The sequence below is a fragment of the Falco peregrinus genome, chromosome 3 (assembly GCF_023634155.1).
Source record: "Falco peregrinus isolate bFalPer1 chromosome 3, bFalPer1.pri, whole genome shotgun sequence".
Lineage (NCBI taxonomy): Eukaryota > Metazoa > Chordata > Aves > Falconiformes > Falconidae > Falco > Falco peregrinus.
The window spans coordinates 48,545,482-48,567,831 of NC_073723.1; the positions used below are offsets into that span (position 1 = coordinate 48,545,482).

At 38.2% G+C, this 22,350-nt stretch overlaps 1 protein-coding gene across 1 annotated transcript in view; it reads right to left on the reverse strand.

Moving 5' to 3' along the window:
• Positions 1 to 22,350, reverse strand: part of LOC101915968 (lipoxygenase homology domain-containing protein 1) — a 144,647-nt gene that overhangs the window by 10,875 nt on the left and 111,422 nt on the right. Inside the window, exons 34-40 of the mRNA XM_055800878.1 lie at positions 21,222 to 21,370; positions 7,903 to 8,110; positions 6,204 to 6,263; positions 5,711 to 5,889; positions 4,959 to 5,181; positions 297 to 451; positions 43 to 118 (exon numbers count right to left, since the gene is read on the reverse strand). Coding sequence (XP_055656853.1) covers positions 43 to 118; positions 297 to 451; positions 4,959 to 5,181; positions 5,711 to 5,889; positions 6,204 to 6,263; positions 7,903 to 8,110; positions 21,222 to 21,370 — 1,050 coding nt within the window. The remainder of the gene's footprint in view (positions 1 to 42; positions 119 to 296; positions 452 to 4,958; positions 5,182 to 5,710; positions 5,890 to 6,203; positions 6,264 to 7,902; positions 8,111 to 21,221; positions 21,371 to 22,350) is intronic.

The window sequence follows — 22,350 nt, forward strand, 5'->3', positions numbered from 1 at the left end:
GATTCACATCACTGGCTTTAGAGAGCAGAGAAAGTACTTTACCTGTTTTACTGCTGATCAAAAGAACAACTTTGTCCAGTTCTCCCAATTCAACACCATCCACAATAACTAAAAATGACTAAAATAAAATTATTCAGTATTACAATCTTAAACTGTATCACTTAAGTATATAGGAAGATTTGAAAATAATCTGTAGGAAGTACAGGAATGAATCAAAGGATAAATTTGAAAATAATCTATAGGAAGTACAAGAATGAATCAAAGGATAAATTTTAAAGTACTTTAAGTCAGAGTACCTCGTTGTCCTCTCCCTGTTGCACATTCTGCAACGACCAGAGAAGGGATCTGTCCCCTGTGTCACCGTAAGTACCATATATACACGCAGTCATATGCACTAAATTTCTCTCACTCAAAATATTTCTAGAGAACACTGTTAGATGATATGTAACCACTGCAACAGGAAGCAGAAAGAGATCTTGTTAAGACTGTGCCACAACCTTGCATGGCTATTTGAAAACAGCCATGTGCAGTCAGCTGTAATTAAAAATTCAAACACTTGAAAATGACAGAAAAATTCAAGGTTTTTTTCAGTTTTCCCCTTTAATATTGTCCTGTAAGTATAAACACAGTGATGCTGACAACTTTACATTAAATCAGAGAGAAGTATACCTATGCTTTATGCTTCGTAACAGTAGCACATTATAGAAAAATTACTGCAGTCAGTTGCCTTTTTCTTTTTAATGGTGAATGCCTAATAGAATCCTAATAAATAAATCCTAATAAACCTCCAACTCATCAATCACTTTTGGGATCTTTACGAAGACTAACTTTAGCTGGGGAGACAAGTCCTTCAGACTTCATCATCTAAGAGAAGGAAAGAGAAGCTCCTCGTATGTGATTCAGAGCACCTAAGTTGCTGCTTTGAACTTTGCTATGATGGAGCACATCCACTGCCTACAGAGGGAGCTCAGGAAGACAATTCTATCTCAGCTGAAGTTGTCACCTATTAATTTGTGCTGTTTGTGATTTATGCAATTGTTATAGTTATTTAATTGAAGACAAGATGACAACATCTGAACACCTTTAAAAGTAAGCACATACTCAGAGTACCTGTTTATATTCATTTACAATTTACTCATAGAACCAAATGATATGACAGCCCTGAATATTTGCCTCTTCTAATCGTCTTATCTAGCATCTTCTTTTATTCTTGTAGATGCTGTGGTAGAAGAGGATAAATCCTTTGACTTTGCAGAAGGCTTCTGTAGAATGTGGCTCAATGTAGATCAGTGAGACACCTATCCCACACAGGACTGTGCGTATAAACAGATTACCTGCGTCCTTTGGAAGTCAAGAAGACAGAGTCCAGGTAAAGCAGATAACAAGCTGATACCAGCTTTCAGATCTAATGATCATCTAAAATACTGAGTTCAGTACAAGAAACAGCTCTGGTTTATGGGGCTTGCCTGTTTCCCCAGCATCACTTACATGACAGAAAGAGACCAGACCCTTGTTGCACGCTGACTGCAGCTGACCAGCTGCATGGAAAGAAATACATAGTGCCAAAAGGGTATTATTATAAGTATAACCTATAAAGGTTAAACTTAGTAAAAGCCTAAATGGTAGAGGATACAGCTAAGTTTAAAATGGAAACTAAAAAATGATGATACCTAAGAAACAACAAATCATGGCATGGTAGGATATAAAAGAAAAAATTAAATACAAGGACTGTATGGAATATGGTGGGTGGTGTTACAACCAAAGTGAAGAATCAGGAGAAGAAACAAATTTGGTTAGGGATGCAATGCAGTGAGTGGGTCACTACCCAGAACAATGAAACTTGTGCAGTGCTATTTTTGACGATAACCTTGACTTTCTAAGTGTTCTCTTTTTCTCTTACTTGACCTCTGCTTTGCCACAGTCTCCCAGACGTGCGACTTGACAACTTAGGCTGGACCAGCCCAAAGCAAGAGTGAAAGGATTGCATTTCGAAGGCTTGTTTCTTGGATCACTGTCTCAGAGAGCAGCAAGAGTGGGCCTGTTCCACAAGGGTGGACAAGATAGGAGCTAAGCATGACTGCCAGTACAGGCAGTGCCCTCACTGACCAGTTAACAGTCCTGCAGCATCTACATGTGGCAGGCAAAGGGGTCAACATCACAGATGCAGCAAACAATGAAAAAGATCTGGGTCTATCCCGGTGGTCAAGATGGGAGCAGCAGGAGAAAGGGCCAGAGACAGGACTAGAAAATAAGGCTGCAACAGAGGTCCAAGGTCCATCCAGAAGACAGGGTCAGAGCAAAGATTAGAGACAGAGACACATTTGACATAGCTCAGGCATGATCTTAAATGGATACCCTATGCCCATCATGGCTGGAAATTGTAGGTGTCTCTGGCCAAGGCAAGAAGATCCGTTGTCTTATCATGGCCCTGACACACTGTAGTCAACTAGAGACTGACCTGCAGGAATTTTGGATTGGATTATATAGTGGATAGAACTAGCAAGTACATTGTATGAAGAAGGAGATTAATGCAGGCAAGGGAAGAGGGCTAAAATGCTTAAATGATGGTCTTTGTTCAGGTAGTGGGATAAGACCATCATAGGGCAAATGTGGGCAAATATTTACCTCTGTAGTGTACTGAATAGATTGGAGAGGGGAGACACAAAATAAATCTCCGAAAAGTTACATACTTTAAGGATAACATATACGAATGTTACAACTCCATTAATTTCATAAAATTCTAATGTTTTCATAATCCTATTGTGAATTTTGCCTCTGTATTAACTCTGTGGAAATAATCAGCTGTTTGAAAGTAGCATAATCTATTTTTGTTTCACCTTCTCACTGTTTAATTGTTCTGCCTTAAAAGCTATGGTAGTGCAAAATTCACCTTCTGTACAGCCCTGTATGTGAGAGAGAGAGCACCGTTTCATCCTTGGGGATTCCTGAGGAGTCAGCATCTCAAAGGAAGTGACGAGAAACTATGTATCCACTCAGCTGGAGACCTCTCCCCATTGGTACACCCAAAGGCACGTGTGAGCACAGCCAGATCTCGAGGGTTTGCACTGTATTTTATCAAGTGGGTTTTGGTGGTTTCAATTAGCCATTAGCATATGCTTCATCACAATCCCAAGTACAAAATAAAAAAAGGAAAAGATAACTAAGAGATTAAATACTAAAGCACTCTATGAATGACAGAGCTATATCTGAAATTTAACAGCACACAGCTTTTGGTTAACGTGATTATGATCAGCTGGTTTCCATTCTAATTAACACAATACTGGTTTTGCGTTTAGCTGAGAAAAAGAAAAGCAAGGAGAAAATAAATTAGATTTAGAAAGATGACAGAAAAGCCAACCTGTTTTGCACAATAAATTGTAAGTAAGTTCATAGGTAAAGGATCGCTTTGAACTCTATGTGTGCCACCTGCTGTGGAGCTCCTTAAAGCCCTCTTGGACATAAAATGGCAGAGACTTGGGGGAATACGTTTTTCCATTGTCCCTTTTTTTTCCTTCACTGTGCTTACAAATCCCTCCTTGAAGACTTCTAAAGCATGTGTGGAAAGAAATAAATGTAACAGATGAGCTATTTGTTTGTTTGTTCTTTTACCTAAACACATAGGCAATATAATACCTATTCTTTTTGGTGATATTTTGTCTCTTGATCTCAAAACATTTTTCAAAGAAGGAAAATATTACAGGAATAAAAAATTGGGCAAATAATGTAAAAATTACTTTTTCAACCAAGAGGTCAGTGAAGAGCCAGAGTTGGAACCAAGGTCAGAAGTGTTCCAGTCTCACTGCCCATTTATCACCCATGTTGCATCTTTCTCTCACTATTTCTATGTGCTTGTACATGTACCCTAAATATGTCTGCATGTGACAGCGATCAGTCTTTTGCAAGGGGCATGTTCATGTGCTTTATGTTAATCTGGAGGTCCACTTTGTTTCAATCTTGTGTATAAGAGATGAAAGCCATTAAGCCTTGCTATGTACCCATACTGTGCAAGTCTTCAAATGAAAATAACAGCTTTAAGCAATATAAAATCTAAAGCCTAAATACAAATTTAAATTTTCAGTTGCACCAAAATATGCAAAAAACCCTCAACCCCTGTTAATTCTACTGAGATTACTTGCATGCTTACATCTAGACATATGCAAACACCTCACTGAAACTGGGCCATAAATTCCAATCCAAAGAGTATTGGGGTAGTTCATTTAACACCTGCTTCATCTCACTTTGGATGAACTGATTTATTCTTTACCCAGGTAAGTAATTTATTTTCTGCATAAAACTCAGGCACAAAGTATTTAAGTATTAAGCATCGTTATTTGGTCTGTTTATTAAATTGAGAATTGTTCTGTCATATGGTGGCATTCAGTAAGCATTGCATTAGAAGAATATGGAAGATATGGTGGATTTGAGGTGAAAGGGTTTATTTTGTTTTGCTTAACAAAGATAACATGTAAGACAATTGTTGAGCTAATTTTGACAAGCATAAATATTTGCAATGTCTAAAGGTAATAAACTGGACACATGTACTTTTGAGCTCTGATTTACTGAGAATCTTTGGAATATGCAAACAAAAAAAATTGCTTAATAGTAAATGAGCTATAAAAAATCATGTTAATGTCAGTAACATGAGCAGGTGAGAACTAAACAGAGAGTAGAAATATTACAATATTGCAAGAAAGAGATATTTTTTATAAACTGTCCTTTGTAGCACATAATAATGGTTCTGTGCAATCAAATGAATATTGCATTTCCCACTTTATGGTACAGAAAGTAAGCAGAGTGGATAGTGTTTTCCTTCATACATTTTAAATTCTTATCTAGACTTTATGAATCATTAAATAAAGACAATAAAATTTTCTGTTTTGATAAAGGTTTCAGTTGTAATATTAGGACATATTAAACTCCTGGACCACTCTACTGCTTTAAGGTATATTTATACCTACCAGAAAGTGCTTCTTTTAATGGCCACTCTACAGGGAATTCAATCCATCTGTCTCCATTAAGAGAAAGAGGAAGTGTTTTATTTATGGTGAGACTAAAGGTATCCAGGGTTGATGTGTTCTGCATTTTTAAGTGACAAAAAGACAACTGGGATGTGCTGTTTTCCAAACTCTGGAGACCAAGTCTCACTTTATAAAGCATTCCCAGATCAGATGGTAAATATATCTAGAAAGCAACAAAACAATGAGTTAGCATCCAAAGAGAGATAAATAGATATATGCTTAGCTAATTGACAGGAAGAGAGGAAATTTTCTCTAAAATTCTCTAAAAGCATGAACCTAGACCCATTTGCATCAGTCTTGGTGCTAAAAGTCCCATTGAGTTCAAAGGCAGCTGAATCAGGTTGAGTAAGCACTTACAGAAATATTAGTTTTATACTCCAGGGGCATTCATTGTAATTATTCTATCAAATTCAAATTACATACTGCACTGATTTCTAAATGTGGCTACTTAATGTTAATGCCATTTAAATTGATATGCATTATTAACTATGACTATTTGTTGACAAAAAAAAAATGCCTATTCATCATGAAATTTAGAAAGCCAAAAACAGTGAAAATGAAAATTTCAGTTCTGCTTTTCTTGAATATTTAAACAATAATATCTGCAATACTTACAGCACTACATGTTTATTTCTCATTAAAAGGAAACTGAAAGAGAATTTAAATATAGACAAATCTATATATTATTTTACATCATATGTTATTTGGTTCTTAGCCTGATGTTCCACTTTGTTTTCCATGGAAACCAGATTTGACTTGCCATTGCTTCCATAAAAAAACATAACCAACTTGGATATATTTTGTGACAACTTTTCAAAGTCTGCTTTTGTTTCTTCTTGACTCTTTGTGAAATAAATCCTCCATCTGCCTTCTGAAAAAATAAAATAAGGAAAATAAAAAGGAAAAAAGAAAAATATTAAAGATTTTTCTGTTTTCATATGTTAACCAAGATACCTGAGATAAAATTCCTGAGACATGTTTTAGTTTACATGGGAAACATTAATATAGAAGTACTTCATCTGGGTGCTGATCAGCTCCCTAAATATATTACCATTTCTTACTATTACAAAGGGGAAAATATTGTCAGTACTAGTAAGCATAATGACGTATTGTGATGAAGATATTCTCACACTATTATTTCAGAACTGATGAATTAAACAGTGAATGTAATGGTAGAAGCTATACCTGAATTCATTTGCTCTTTTCCTAAATGCCAGGCAGAAGAGCTCCTCCTCTCCTGAATTTCTAGTTAAAAGAAGATAGAAGACCAAATTAATACTTCTGTAGAGCAAATTATAATAAATGCCTGTATTCAAATCTAGTGAGGCAACTGACTATTATATCATTTAGATTAAAAATTTAACTAGGAAATGTACAATGTGATTTTCTACTTAAACGTCATCTCCTACATATCATTCTGTTTAATGAACTGACTCTAGAGTTAGCTCTTTACTGTGAAATGATTGTAACATGAAGATTCAAGTATTTTTCACTTTAAAGTATTTCTGTTCATTTATACAATTTATGCTCTGGATGAATCAGAACTAATTGGATGGTTTTAATGCCCATTTGGGGGGCTGATATTCCTGCAACTGATATCAGCTTCCATTGGTTTCAGTGGCATTTGATATAGATCAAAACTACTTGTAAACATTAGATAGAGGTCTGAACCAAAGATGGAAAGCCTTCTTTTGAGATCACAACCAAGTCTGGATTTGCCAATTATTGTGTAAAAAACTCACAGGAATATTTTCTTCTTCTACCAAATCAATGCATTCTGGTAGAAACAGAAACTTTTTTATTATTATTTGAATAAAGCCAAATTATATAACTTTAAATACACTAAATATTCCTATATTTAATTCAGAAAAGTCCCAACATACAATCTAAAAAACTTTTGAAATTATTTGCTTTTGCACAATAACAGCTTCCTCCTCTTTCCAGGTTTCAAATGACAAAACTTTAGATGATAAAGCAGAGGAAATGGATTGCACTGGAATTCTACTCAGTCTCATTAGGCTGTTGCTGGACAAGCACCATCATGCCAATGCCACTACAGTGAGCAGAGATGCCCTGGGAGTTCAGAGGAGAAGAACTAGAATATTTTCTGTAATCTAAGGACTCATCTATTTACTTCTACTTGTCTATTCTCTTTAGGGGCAAGATGATAAGAAAAGAAATACATCAGTCTTAAAGGTACATACTGGGCTTTTGTTGCCTGCTGATTTGATTGGGGAGTGCCATGGTTCCCTCCCACATCAGATTGTGCTTGTATTGAAACCATGGCACAGGGAAGGAAGGTGCACATTCCCTTCTTGCCCTAACAAGGCATGCAGTCACAGTCAGTGGGGTCAAAACTGCTCTTCTGTGCACTGATTACCTGTGTGGTGTCAGTCAATAGTAAGTCCAGTTTCTGGCAAAAGCTATCCAAACAGTGTGGCATAAATAATGCAAAACAGTCTTCTTGAATACAATGGAGGCATTTTCTATACTGCTTAAACATAGTTTGCCCCACTATTTACCTCATTTTCACTATGTCTAGCAAGCAGCTGGCAGTGATATTCGAAGCTTAAAAAATTGTTTGCAAGTGGCAGCGTAGAAGACTTGGAAAAGCAGCAATTTGTAAAGAGATTAGGGCAAATTTGTTGCCATTTATGCCACTGTAAATCTGAAGTAACAACGCAGAAATTATCCTCTGGCAAATAGTGGTTATTAAATGGTACTAAAATACAACAGTGTTCAGACACACTAACTCACTATATAATGGCAATGTTCTACTGGAATATTTTAAACCATAACTTGTTTATAGAAGCAAATCACATAGCTGCATTCTTCAGTTTGGAACTAATTTCTTAGCAAATAATAGTTCGAGTATAATATTGACCTGTGGCATTCAAAGTTACTGAGGCAGATCTTTTTCCATCGTGTCTGTCTTTTAGCCATGTTTGAGCCATAAACAATGTTTCTGACCCTGAAGCTGCTGACTCCTTCACAATAATCTTCTCAAGAAGCCAGTCAGAGCCTCTCCCTTTTTCAACCACCATCACTTGCAGAGTCCCAACATCTACTGCTTCCACTTGAAAAACATCCACCTGAAAAATTCAGAATCAAAAAGACATACTGAAATAGAACCATCGAGCTAAATTAACAGTGTCTTTTGAAACATGAAAGTGAGAGGAAAATGAGGATTTTCTTTTTTCATTAATTTAATACCAACAGAACCAGAGATGATGAGTTTAAAGATGCTATAACTCCTACATTAAGCACTATTCCCTTTGTGGTTCTGCAATATACTGCTAAACCACCCATTTCCTCACACAGATCGATCAGCTGCTTATGCTCACTTCCTGAGAGATTTGAGATTTTCCTTCCCAAATTTCACATTTAATGATTTATAGGGATACCATTTAAAACATCTTATACTCTCAACAAAATAGTCTCCCAGGGCTTCCATTTGAGAATGAAATGCAGGGAATGAGAAGGGCAGAAGTGAACATCACAGAATGGTATTTTATTTTCTTAGGAAAGAATGACAAACTTGGTCCCAGATTTGAATTAACTTGTAGGATTAGTTTTAATAAAAGTCATTGAAGGAAAAATATTAGATAAAGTTACTTTTAAATAAGTTCTACTATTCTCTATCAGTTTAAAAGTCCACAATATTTTTAAAATGTTTAGAACACTGAGGATCCCTAAAGAAGATGGTGAGACGCCAGACATCAAACATTTTCACAATATGTGATTTTGGCTTTTTGTGGGTCTTACACCTACTTCCTCAGCTGGAAAAGAGAGTTTAATTTCTTGGCATAGAGACCTTCCAACTGTTATGCTTTATAGATTTATGAATTATCGCCTCATTTCTATTAGTGTTGATAATGGGTAAAATCTACTGTTACTTGTGATAGACTTTCCAGCATGAATTAAAGATATAAAGATGTTTTTGAGGGGACTAGATTGCAATAATGAAAAACATTTGTGTCCTGAGTAGTCTTTTCAGCCTAATTCACACTGCAGTTGCTCAGCCAGACCAAAAGGGCAGCAATCCTTATTTAAGGGATTACACAGAGATGAAACAGAGAAAAGTAGTTCTCTTGCTCCACCAGTCAGTTATGTGTCTTCCATGGATACCTTTTCCAAGTGAAAACCTGATGAAAGATTTGTGTCAATAAGAAGAGCCTTACCAGGTTGCAACTTAATAAGACCCATTATAAGTTAAAATATTTGGCTCAAAATTGCAGATAATCTATGACAACCTATTTAGAAAAAGAATCCTCAGAAACAAATTTCAAATTTTTTCTTCTTTAACTTTTTTCTCATTTTTGATCAATATACGTACACTTGAATGTGTGTTTGTGAACCTTCACCACCTTTAACAGTTGTTTAAAATAAATTTGTCATAGAATTACTCTGTGACTTCTTCTAGACTGAAAGGTATTGTTATTCAAAAATTGCTATAGTTCATCATCTAACCATCACATCTGCACTGCCACCCCTGAGTTATTATGGGAAATGTGAAAATGAGAACAGTAGAATGATTTTAAGGGAAAAGTGTTTCAAGAGGCACTTGAATAGCTATACTTACTTACAATGAGTCAAGGTTATCAGCTACTTTTAAACTGGCAAAAGTGTGAGATGAAAGTGGGGGTTCTTAGGGTAATGTCCTATGGCAGCAAAGCAAATACATTGGAAGGGCTGAAATTCTAGATGGACTGCAGGACTGCAGGGAAAGAGTGTCCTCTTACATTTTCCATAGTTACATCAAAAAAGTAATGTTTAGTGTCAACACCATGATTATATTTTATTGGACTACTTTGATGACTGAATACCATTAATCTGAACTCTTAATTTACCCTAATTATGAGATGAGTTTGATCACTGCTTTATTCTGTCTTTAATTGGATTGATAAAGCTATAGTATCGTTTGAATAAAATAAAATGGCTTGTTACAATTATTTAAAAAAAATCTATTAAAAATACACAGGTCTAAAAGATGGGTGAAAAACACAGATAAAGTCAAGTTAGAAACATACAGACCCCTGTTTCTGTTAACAAATAACTATTTTACGTTCCCAAAATGTGAAAATTAATTTAAATGTTACTGCTTGTCCTTGCAAATGGTTACGCTTATATTAGTGCATGATGTATGTTGTTGGTCAGATTAGAATACTTGTTAGAATAGATTTCTTTTTAAAATAAGAAATTTCCAGAGGATGACTGATTTAGTAACTCTGTCACCAGCATCTCCAAAAAATCTGTTGTCAGTGATGTACTTTTGGAGAGTTAGGAATAAAGGAAAAATACAGACAATATTCTGCTGACTTCTAGACTTGTGCTGTCTCCAGAAGGATAGCTGGGCCTGACTTGCACTAAGCTTGACAGTTAATAAACTCTATTAAGCCATAAAAACTTCACACAACATCAGCAAATGTATTCATATACCATTCTCCCTAGTGGCAGTGATTCTGAAAGCACTTAATAACTCAGATGCAACATGCACTATGGGTTATTCATAACCTGGATAATCCAGCCACAGGTAGCAGCAAGTTTGTATATATAGGTAAAGCATGAAAGGTTTTCCAAACCTTTTTTCCTCTGAAAATAGGTACATTTGTGAAAACTTTGATGTTTGGTTTGTGTTGGGCACACTACTTCATCATTTGTCGATGTGCAATTTTAACGAGCCCATTTTACAGCATGTAAAAATCTCAAAAATCCATGGTCAAATCTGCAGACCGTTCAGCCATCTAATAAACCACAAGTTAAAAAACTATTTAACTAAACTAAGAATTGCAGCAGGGGGGGTAAACTCACTTCACAAACAAGATTACATTCCCTCTTTATGTGTACATTTGAAAATCTATGTGATGTAACGAGCTTTATTGTAGTCATGAGACCAAACAAGAATAGGGATAGAGCAACTAATAGAGAAAGAACAACAATTATATTTGTTAGAGTTAGATGACCAATTTGCTAGAGATAATTTATTTACCAAATTTAATCTACTTTTCCCCTCGCAAGCTGTCTGCAAACAGACAGATTATGACATATATTTCATTATACTTTTAAGCAATTGAATTATTATGAATAATTTAGCTAATATTATTGTGGATTCATTTCAGACCACAGATTAGTCATAAAACATAGGAAATATTCGAGTTTTTAACAGGTTTTTTATGTCACATGATACTCTCATCTGATTTATAAACAGGGACCTTTAAATTACTGGAGGCTTAATTCTTCTGCAAAAAAGAGAGAGAGAGAGGAAGAAAACACAGAAGATAGGTAAACCTACAGAATATAAACCCTTTATTTTTCATTTTACCTTAGGGAAAAATGTTAATTGTTTTTTAGTTACTATTAGCAAATTAGGTTTGAAGGGAGAAAAGTCACCTTAAATATTTTTAATAATACGTATTGTTTAATTCAGCAGTTATATTGACTTTTCTCAGAATAGTATTGAAACAATTTGTATGTATGTATAGCCCACTAAATTTTCTTAACACTGTCTGGAGAAAGAAAGTTATTCTCCAAGACTGAACAGCTGAGACTGACAATCTGAGAGCCATACATCCTCAGTGACCCACATGAGCTGTCCTAGCAAAACCAGAACTGACACTTTTCATATTTCTTAGTTAAGAAAATAAGCACTGAAAACATCCTTAAAAACAGTCATTCCAGCAACCCTTTCAGACTATTTAAAATTTAATTTTTGTTAACTCCTTTTCACATTTCCTTCAAATGTGGGGTTTTTTTTTGAGCATTTCCTTTGAGTCTGTGACCCAGTTTGACTTTATTCAGTACTCTTCAGTGTCAGCGCTGGCAATGTTTCACTGTCTGTAGCAGTTGCAATAGCTCTTGTAACAGAAGAAGCATTTGAACAGTCACTGTGCAATATTTACCTTTATAAATGCCAGTCATTTTATAGGCTCAGTATTGAGACTTGATGGTTGGCTAATGACGATATTCCCAGTAGAACTGAAAATAGCAAGCCAAGACACACCATATGCTTAATTTCATCAACCTGTATGCACAAGTGATTTCCCATACTGCTAATGTTACTATCATTTTAATAGGCTTTTATTGGAAAAGGAGTTAGAGTGTCTAGATAAAGGACCTTTTCTATTAAGCTTAGCAAACCTATTGATTTGCTGCCTGATTATTTTGATCTCACTTGTTAATCTGGAGAAACTCCACTGAAAACAAAAGAGTTTAGCACCGGAAGGCAAAATAAAGGCCCCTGTAATACTAAGCCAAATCAGAAACAGTGTCTGAACATTCATGTAGAAAGAGGCAAATGAGAAAAATAACTTCTGCTGAGATGTTACCCTTCAGAATGTGCCCCCATGGACTCTTCTAGCTGTTCTGGGCTAAACTTCCCCACCCTGTCCCTAATGCTTGTCACATCACTACCTTCTCTTAGATGGAGTTTATCACCTTTTTAGCTTTGCCAGCATAACCCCACAATCAGCTTCTCTCCAGCCAATTTTTATCAAGACAGACCAAGTGAAAATGTCCAAATTATTAACAATATTAATTGCCTAAACTAAATACACCAGCAGACTTAAGGGGTGGAAACATTGGGTGGTTAGCAGCAGTGAGGACAAGCACTGGTAGCAGTATTGTCTTGGCACAGCACAGTGGAAAAGTGAACAGTGCATCTGACTGTGACCTCAGCATCTTGTAATCTGTGTTCTGTAAAAATACTTCTTTAAAAACAGGCTTTTCTATGCATCTGAAAAAGCCAACCCTGAATTTCTTCCTAAATTCATGTATTTTTGCAAGCATGTTTTTTATGTTAAATTCTCATCCAGAAATTTATTGAAAGAATTTACCTTTACATGAAAAGAATTAAATTAAATTAATTTGAATGCATAATTAGAGGTTTCTGATAACCTACAATTATCATGGTTCATCCATCTTCAACAAGATTAGTGAAGAATAAATGAAAGAATAGGGGTAGTAAAAAACCCCACATAATATTTGCCCTGAACTGACCTTTTGTTAATTTGCTTAGTATAACTGGAACAGAATCCTTCTGAAACAGGATTTGTATGCATAGAACAGCAACAGGAGTAAGAAAGAATAATGGTACATTATAATAATCAGCAGCTATGACCATTCAACTAACTTGTAAAAGACATTTCAGTCAGACTTCAAGTAAAATGCATTTAATAAAATTCAGAAGGACTGCTACAGACTGCTACAGTATCATCAGGCACATCCAAATCTGTAAACACACATTATATTACACAATAAAAATCTAAAAAAAAAAAATACCACAACCAAAACAAAAAACCCCAAAGACAGACCTTATTTTGGACAAATTCAAACCCATCTGAAGCAGCCTCATTGCTGGACTAATTTAATAACAGTCCAAGTTTGAGATCTGGTTTAACAGGCAAAGAAAATAGGATGGATGTAATTTTCTTCAACTTTAGTAAGATATTTGGTTGTATATTATTTTGATTAAGACACAATAATCCAATAATTAAATTATTCTAGGTGAGCTCAACCTGGCTGATAATGGGACAATAAAATGTCTAACTGGCAAGCCTCCAAGTGCAGCTATAAACAGAGAATATTTTCAAGCATATTTAATTGTATGGAGGCCAGGTAATATGCTTATGCTCTTTAATATTGTAATGAGATAACTGGAAGAAAACAAGATTTCAGAGATGATGCAAAAACAATTGCAACTTAAGACACTTGAATAAGTCGGGTACTAAACTGCTCTGAAAAGATTTGTAAGCATTAATAGATTACTGGAAAGTCTGCCTTCTGGTGAATCAAGCAACCTAATCTACTTAACTTGTCAAAGGCATACCAGTTTACTTATTGTCTTAAAAACTGTCAAAGGCAGCAGAAATTTGGTGTGAGAGTGCTATGCAGGCTAACAGTCAATAACATTACAAAATCCAGCTCCTAGAACTTAAAGCAGGGGTCCTCAAACTATGGCCCATGGGCAGGATACGGCCCCCCAGGGTCCTCAATCCGGCCCCCGGTATTTACAGACCCCCCAGCTGGGGGTTGGGGGGGAAACCAAGCAGCCGCAGGTGACTGCCTGCCACTTCATCCACGCGCCGGCCCCCTGGTTAAAAAGTTTGAGGACCCCTGACTTAAAGCTTGACAAATTTAGACAGAAAATAGCATGAATCTTGGGGCGGGGGGGGGGAGGGCAGAAAGGACATTTAAGCTTTGAAACAATTTACGAACTAGATGAGCGCTTCAGCACTGGAAGCCAATCATTCTGCATTAGCTATATTTTCTAAACTATTTAACTTCAATTGAAGCTAATTCAGTTCTTGCTGCGTTGAGGAAAATGGTTAATATTTTACTAGCTGAAAAATGTAGACTGCAGACTTGGATTAACCAAAACTATTTTAAGATTTTTGATAAATCAAGTTAATAAAGTCAGTTGTATTTTATTTTGAAATTATCTTGTTTATTTAAAAAACTGTAATAAATGTGACATAGAATGCACTCACCCAGCTTTGCCTATCCAAAATAAGTCTATAGCCAGACAATTTCCCTGTAAAGTCTTGAGAAAGCAGCAGGCACTCTCTAAGGATAATCAATTTCATTTTAAGATAAATGTCCAAAAAAAGAAAAAAGGTAACCACCTCCTGGAAGCATCTGCTTCACTCCTTTTCTGCAGAAGAAGCTCAAAACATCATGTTAGAAAAAAATGTGTACATTCTAGGCATCTAAAGCAAAGTGGGATGTATTTCAGATTTAGAAATGTAATTTCTGTAATTAAATTTCAAGCTCTATATAAAGACAAGGCCACCCCACCTCAAGTAATTAAGTTTAGTTTTAATTAATTTTGCTCAGTTTTTAGTTTTTGACAAGAATGTTTTACATTTTTGTTTGCCCTCCAAGAGTATGTCAGGAAACAAAAATTAATTGTTCACACAGCTCTAATCCATTAGCCAGTGTTATGTAGGCAAACCAGGTGATTGCAATAGCTTGTTCTAGCTCTGTCTCTTACAAATACGTTACTAACCACCTGTAACTGCTGACTGAGAAGTACCATCTTGGAGCTATTGCTGAGAACAGCACAGGGCTCAGGTATTTGCCACTGTCAGCCAGCATTATATAAAGCTTTAGTTGTGTTCTTTCTTTCTGCATTTGTCCTCACAGTTACTGACAACCTCCACCAGTCTTTACATCACTATGATGATAATCCATAATTTCCTAGTTTCCACCTGATTAATCCTTCTGCTCGATGGATTAAACATTGTGTAACCAAAATGAGCATTCAGCTACCAAGACGAGCAGCCCTTGTGCCGGCACAATAGGCAGGGGAGCGCTCAGCGCAGGGCACAGGGACAGTCCTGGGTGAGGAGAACCTCGGAGGAGGCCAACAGACCTGCCAGGGGCCTGCAGCTTGTGCCACCGTGGCTGACAGGACCTGGATGGAGCCAAGAGCAATGGTGGGCAAGCTCCCCACACCTATAAAATAAGTCCTTAGAGAATGAAAGTGAGCAGGGCTAGCAAACAGGGAGCTGTGTGGCAGTTTGCACACAAAGCCCATTCAAGAAGAACACTGAAGCCCTGCCAGCTCAGCCAGGGAGTGGTGGTACCCACCCGGCAGGAAGCCATGGCCTCTCTCAGCTCTGCACCCCCCACGGCTGAGGCAGCTGCCCAGGCAGAGCCCTGGTGGGAACACGCTGCCAGCCGGGAGCCGGGCTGCCGGACGGGCTCTGCTCTTACACCAGCACCAGCCGCAGCAGCGGGCACAGCTGTGGGAGTGCGCCCGGGGAGAGGAGTCCCCACTTAGTGACAGAGCCCCACGGGGGGTGGGGAGCACGAGGAGATCAGGGAGCACGAGAGAGAGACCCACCGCTGGGATCACCCCCTGCCCTCTCTCAGACAGGCCTGACGGGCAGCCAGGGCATGTGATCCAGAGGGTTCCCTGTCCTCTCTCCGCGTGGCCTGACACAGTGACTGACTGAAGGGAGAGCGCGAATGGCGACGGGTCCCTGCCCGGTGCAGCGCGATGTCTCCTCTGTGCCCGGCCCAGCGGCCCAGGTGCCCACGCATGGCGCGTCAAGGCTCTGCAAGTGGAACCCAGCAGTAACGAAGACGGGGGTTCATCGAGCGGGGAGGTGTCGCTGAGGCTGTCGGCCTACGCCCCGTGTCAGAACAGCTTCCACACAGAAAAACAGACGCGTCACTGTCAGAGGAGACTCCCCTCTGAAGGGAAGAGATGGCCCGGTGTGCAGAGCGGACCCACCCAGGGAAGTCTGCTGCCTCCCTGGCGGCCTGGCTAAAGGTGGGAAGAGAAAGCTGCTTGTCCTGGTGCGGCCCTCAGACCATTATCCAGTATCAATTTTTCAGTCCAAAAAGGGCTGGATGAAGGATCCGGGGAACCACAGGGCTATCAGGCTGACCTCAGTGCCAGGGCAGGTTATAGAGCAGATCATGTAGGGTGCCATCACGCAGCACATAGAAAACAACCAGGCAATGGGGCCCAGCCAGCATGGGTTTATGAAAGACAGGTCATGCTTGACTAACCTGATCTCCTTCTGTGACAAGGTGACCCACTTGGTTGTGGAGGGAAAGGCTGTGGGTGATGTCTACCTGCACCTTAATAAAGCCTTTGACACCATGTCCCACAGCTTTCTCCTGGAAACACTGGCTGCTCATGGCCTGACTGGGTGTACTGTTCACTGGGAGAAAAGCTGGCTGGATGGCTGAGCCCAAGGGGCGGTGGTGAATGGAGTTACATCCAGCTGGCAGCTGGCCACACGTGGTGTTCCCCAAGGCTCAGTATTGAGGCCAGTTCTGTTTGATATCTTTGTCAAAAATCTGGATGAGGGGATTGAGTGCACCTTCAGTTTGCAGACAACACCAAGTTGGACAGAATGTTGATCTGCAGAGGGATCTGGACAGGCTGTATCGATAGGCTGAGGCCAATTGTCTGACGTTCAACAAGGCTGAGTTCCAGGGCCTGCACTTGGGTCACACCAGACCCACACAGCGCTACAGGCTTGGGGAAGAGTGGCTGGAAAGCTGCCTGGCAGAAAAGGACCTGGAGGTGTTGGCTGACAGACCATGAGCAGCAGTGTGCCCAGGTGGCCAAGAAGGCCAACAGCATCCTGGCTTGCATTAGAAACCGTGTGGCCAGCAGGACCAGGGCAGTGACTGTCCCCCTGCACTGGGCACTGGTGAGGCTGCACCTCGAATGCTGACAGGTTCAGGTTTGGGCCCCTCACTGCAAGACATTGATGTGCTGAGGCAGGTACAGCAAAGCTGGTGAAGGGTCTGGAGAAGACATCTTACAAGAAGCAGCTGAGGGAAGTGGGGTTGTTTGGCCTGAAGAAAAGGAGGCTCAGGGGAGACGTTATTGATCTCTACAGCTACCTGGAAGGAGGTTGGAGCAAGGTGGGTGTCAATCATGTCAATCTCTTCTCCCAGGTAACAAGCGATAGAACATGAGGAAATGCCCTGAAGTTGCACCAGGGGAGGTTTAGACTGGATAGTAGGAAAAATTTCTTTACTGGAAGGGTTGTCAAGTGTTGGAACAGACTGCCCAGGAAAGTGCTAGGTCACCATCCCTGGAGGTATTGAAAAGACATGTAGATATGGTGCTTAGTGACACGAATTAGTGATGGTCTTGGCAGTGCTAGGCTAACAGTTGAATCTGATGACCTTAAAGATCTTTTCCAATCTAAATGATTCTATGATGGCTGACTATTTTAGTCTTCACTTCTGTAGTACAATAACTTGGCCAAGAGCCTATCCTTATGAGTAATACAGTTGGGTCAATGGCATTTTGCAATTATTTAATCATTAGTCAGATATGCATTCCATAAAAGAAGGTTTATCTGCAGTTACAAAACTATAGCATTCTATATGTGATGGGATGTGAATGTTACAGGCAAATATTCCTGTATTTTTTTTGAATTGCCAATGCTTAATCTCTAAGTAAGTATGAAACTGAACACCAACAGTCACCTCTCACTGACAATTTTTGTATGTACTGCAGTTACCATGGTACCAACCTGAGCAGTTGATGTCTAAATATAGGGCAGGATAAAGGATATATCTTTTTAACAACTAATAGAATTGCATAAAAATTCACAGAGGTTTTACTTCTCCAGTAACTTAGAGCGCTTAAAATACTAGCCACTTTCATTGCAGTGAGAATAAAATACTTAAATATCAGTCATAACATATTCAGTGTAGTTTACTGGCCTTGGTGGAATTTATCCGAAGAAAGCCACAGTCTCAAAGAGGAAATCTGTGGGTAACTCACAGCCATATGACAGAGCATACAGCAAGTCTATCAAAGACCATCTAAAAATTTTAATTTGCTGAAGAATGTTAGGTGCCAGAAGCAATATGGAGATACCGGAAGGATTTCACAGAACTGGGCCTTGGTTTTTACAGAATGTCTGAACTGTGTATACTTGGTTCAAGGAGGTGTTTATAGTGGGCAACATTTATCAGACTCAAATTGACTCATAAAGTATGAAGTATGAATAAATACTATTAGGATTTAATGAAAACTGAACTGCATGAAGTGTGCTGAGATTGCTTTGCCTATCCTTACTGTTATCCTTAGGAGAACATCAAACAAGACATCTATATCACAGCAATTTGAAAGAATATGGTTCTTGTAGCACTAATCCTCATGCTGATTTGTCTGAGTAGATTACCAGAAACTCATCTCTCTTGGTGACAGTACTGCTGTCTCAGATATGGGGTGAGCTACAGGGAGCTTACTGGTGAATTACTACTATCATGCACATTATCTACCAGTGCTCTATTGGTTTCACAGGTGTAAGGACTTTGGAAAGACACAAAGCAACTTTTCAGATCAGTCTTTCACTATCATGTAACTCAGCTCGTGTAAATGAAAGATCTGTTAAGTGAGAGAAGTGTATCTCCAGTTCACTGCAAAGTCCTCTGAATATTTAAACATTTCTGTGTATTTCTGCATTGCTAAACTGTTGTTTGTAACAGCCCTGACATTCTGTGAGATAACACCACGTTTTGATGTGATTTCTAACAGAAATGCTGTTCCAGTTCACTAGCTGTTACTGTATAGTCAGGGGAAAAATTATTGCAAGGAAAAGCACATTTTGAAATGTCAGAACAACTGTTAAGATTCTGAATGCAAATTCTGTCTGTTATACTCCAAGACCCGCTAAACCACCAAGTCCAGACTCTGACTGCAAGGGTGCTTGGCACAATATGTGATTGGGCTGATACAGAGAGAGACATTCTACACTTGAGAGTCATTTTGGAGATTACTTATAAAGGGAAGAAAACCCAGGGAAATTTACAAAACAATGTCGTCAACAAAATGTTGCTGCAAAGGCAGGAGTCTTGCTTGCAGAATCAATTTACACTTTGTCAATTAACTAAATACCTTTATTTTCACTGAACAAGGAGTGAATCAAGACTTAGTTCTGTGTTTCTCTATTACTTATCTACAAGCAGTTTCTTTTTAGGGCCCTAAAATATTCCTATGCTGATATCTACTTTTAGAAATACAAGGATACTGTGTTACATTCACACACTGCTCCTATAAAATGTCAAATAAGTAGTGAAGAGATGGATACATGCCAGCTCTGCCTCTTACTCTGTGAAACAGAAAAATTCTGTGCCACACTGAAGTAGACACAAATACTATAAAAACACCCTTCAGGTTATGAATCTTTGTAGTTCATGTCTGTTCTCTTAGGCAACATTTCTGGTTGTGCATCCCTGGTCCCTCTTCACTAAAACCTCTTCATTAAAATTTCTAGACTACCAGTCTAGAGATCAGATTGCTCACAAGGACTGCAGCTCTAAAATCCAATTAAATCAGTTTATCAATAAACCATAATCTTAATTTCAACATTAGGGAAGACAAATGTACCTTTATCAAAACTGAGTACCCTCATCCACAAGTATTTAGTCTCTTGATAAATATTTTAAACTCTCACTTTTCTTATGAAAAAAAGAATTTCAAATAGGCAAAATCCAGTAAGATAATGACCCCCTTCAACTCCCACTGAATTAATGAGACTGAGGGTAGTTAGGAGCTGAGCTCCTCCTAATCCCACATTTCATACCTCTGCTTTGGTTATCAGTCTAAGATGATTTGCAAACTTGGTTGCTTACACAAAATGTCATTCATTTGGCAGCCAACATCAGCAGAAAGAAACATTTTGCTGTGTAGTATTTTCAAAAGGGAGACAGGTTAGAATATCATAATCACAGTATTCACTGAGGTTTCAGAAAGGTGGAAGAGTGCACACACTGTAAGACAGATAGCACTGTCTAATGTAAGATATGCTCAGCATTTCTGGTTGCAAGACACTGATGTTTCTTTTTCTAAACTTTAACTATTCTGACTCAAATTTTCTGTAACAGACCTTTTTTTCAGAATCGTCATTACATTGTTTTAATCCTCAAATTTGTTTTCAAATAAAGATCCACAGAAAATACAAATACTTTGTTTATTCCATGTTGAAAAAAATCTAGTGACCTTTTCAGCTGAAATTTTCACTCCCTCTATCCAGAGCTTCCAACAGACTACGTTGTACATCAAATTCACATTTTACTGTAAATCTGCCCACATTTCTGCACCACATTCAGTAACAAAATTCCCTCTAATTTCTGTTTATACTGACAATGTTACAGGCAAATGCATCTCTGGCATCTGCTGGTCTTTGACTGGTCTACATCTAAGAGCTGCGAGACACTCCTGCACAGTGAGTGAATAAGCCTCTTGGTAGACCTAAGAAAACTATGGAGGGCAGAGGCTGACTGTCTGGAGAGAGACAAAGAGCCAGACTGAGGGGTAGACTAGCAGTGGAAAGGCAGAAGCCAGGGAAAGGAGTGTTAGCCTGAAGAATGGCATGGGGATAAAAGAGGTATTAAAGGAAATTGAGTCTCTATAGCTCTATTTTGAAGCAAATACCCAGGAAAACCACAGGTGTGTCACTGTCACTGAAGACATTCAGTATTTGCAAAATTGAACCTAAAAGCACTTGATATAGTCACTTCATTACTTGTCAGTATTGTTAGCATCAGCTATATAAGCATCAGTATTTCCCATAAAGAGTAGATAGAGATATTGATATACACATGCACTTACAATCACAGAGCATTGCAAACGACTTTGTAGACTCTGTCCTACTCCCATTAAGTCTACGTGAATTGGACTGTGTTGCAAAAGTGCAAAATATCATGCAGAAATTATACCTTTCCTTTAGTGAAATTATCATCTCCTTTTCTGATTAACTGTCTTCTGCCAGTATCTCCTAAAAGGCCTTGCAGCATGACATACACATCTGCATCTGTTCCTGACCCAGGGGCTGCTCCCGTAGTGATATAGAGAACATAGATTTTCACTGTTGGGAAAAAGAGATCAAAGGTTTATCAAAGCTAAAGCAGTTAAAAAATAGGTTATTTAATAAATTACTACTACTATATTTTCATTTTCAGTCCTTCCCAGAGTGATCAAAAGGCCAAACTGTATTATAATGCTTAGAAAAGCACACAGAAGCACTGTAATTAAAATTTAAGAACCATTATTATAAGGAATAATAAGCTAAATACTTTGTGAGTGGGCTTGAAACACAGGTAGAGGGGAAATGAAAGAAAACTAAACACATCACAAATTCTTATAAAAACATGTAAATAATACTCTACCACACAAATTGCATGAATTTAAATATGTAACACTCCTATGAAACAGTTCATAATCTATGGAGGATACGAAATAGCTCAAAAAGCACATCTCTGCTCTAAGCCTCACAGAGTTCAAATGAAGCTGAACTGTCAGAAAGATGGCAACTTTTCTATTTCCTCCAGATCATGGTCCAGTCAGTGGCTGGCCACTCTACATTGTACCAGTTGCAGTTATTGGCCTCAGAAGAGGATTTCTAGAAATGTGTGTTCTCTGACATGTTATCTTACAACTGTTCAGCTGAGCATTTCTTGGAAGGCTGTTTATGTTAATTCCCTGCTTGTACTCCCAGAGAAATGCATAACACACTGGTGATCTGGTCCCCAAAATAAGAAAGAAGCCACATCCCCAAAACATTCAATTAAAAAAGAGACAAAAATATGGGGAGAAGATAAAGAAAACAATACCTGTCCTTATTAATGTTAAATGCCCTTTGGAAAGAGGGGCAGCATTTGTAATGTTTAAGTATCTGTGCATTTCCAGAAAAAAAAAAAAAAAAGTAAGTATTTAAAAGACAAAGTTCCTTCCCAGGGAACCACAGCAGTAATTTTCTCATATTCATATTCAAGGAGCTTCTGCCCAAGTGCTTTTTTTGAGACTAGCTTTGAAAGCACAGCAGAAAAGGCAAGGAATATACAGATT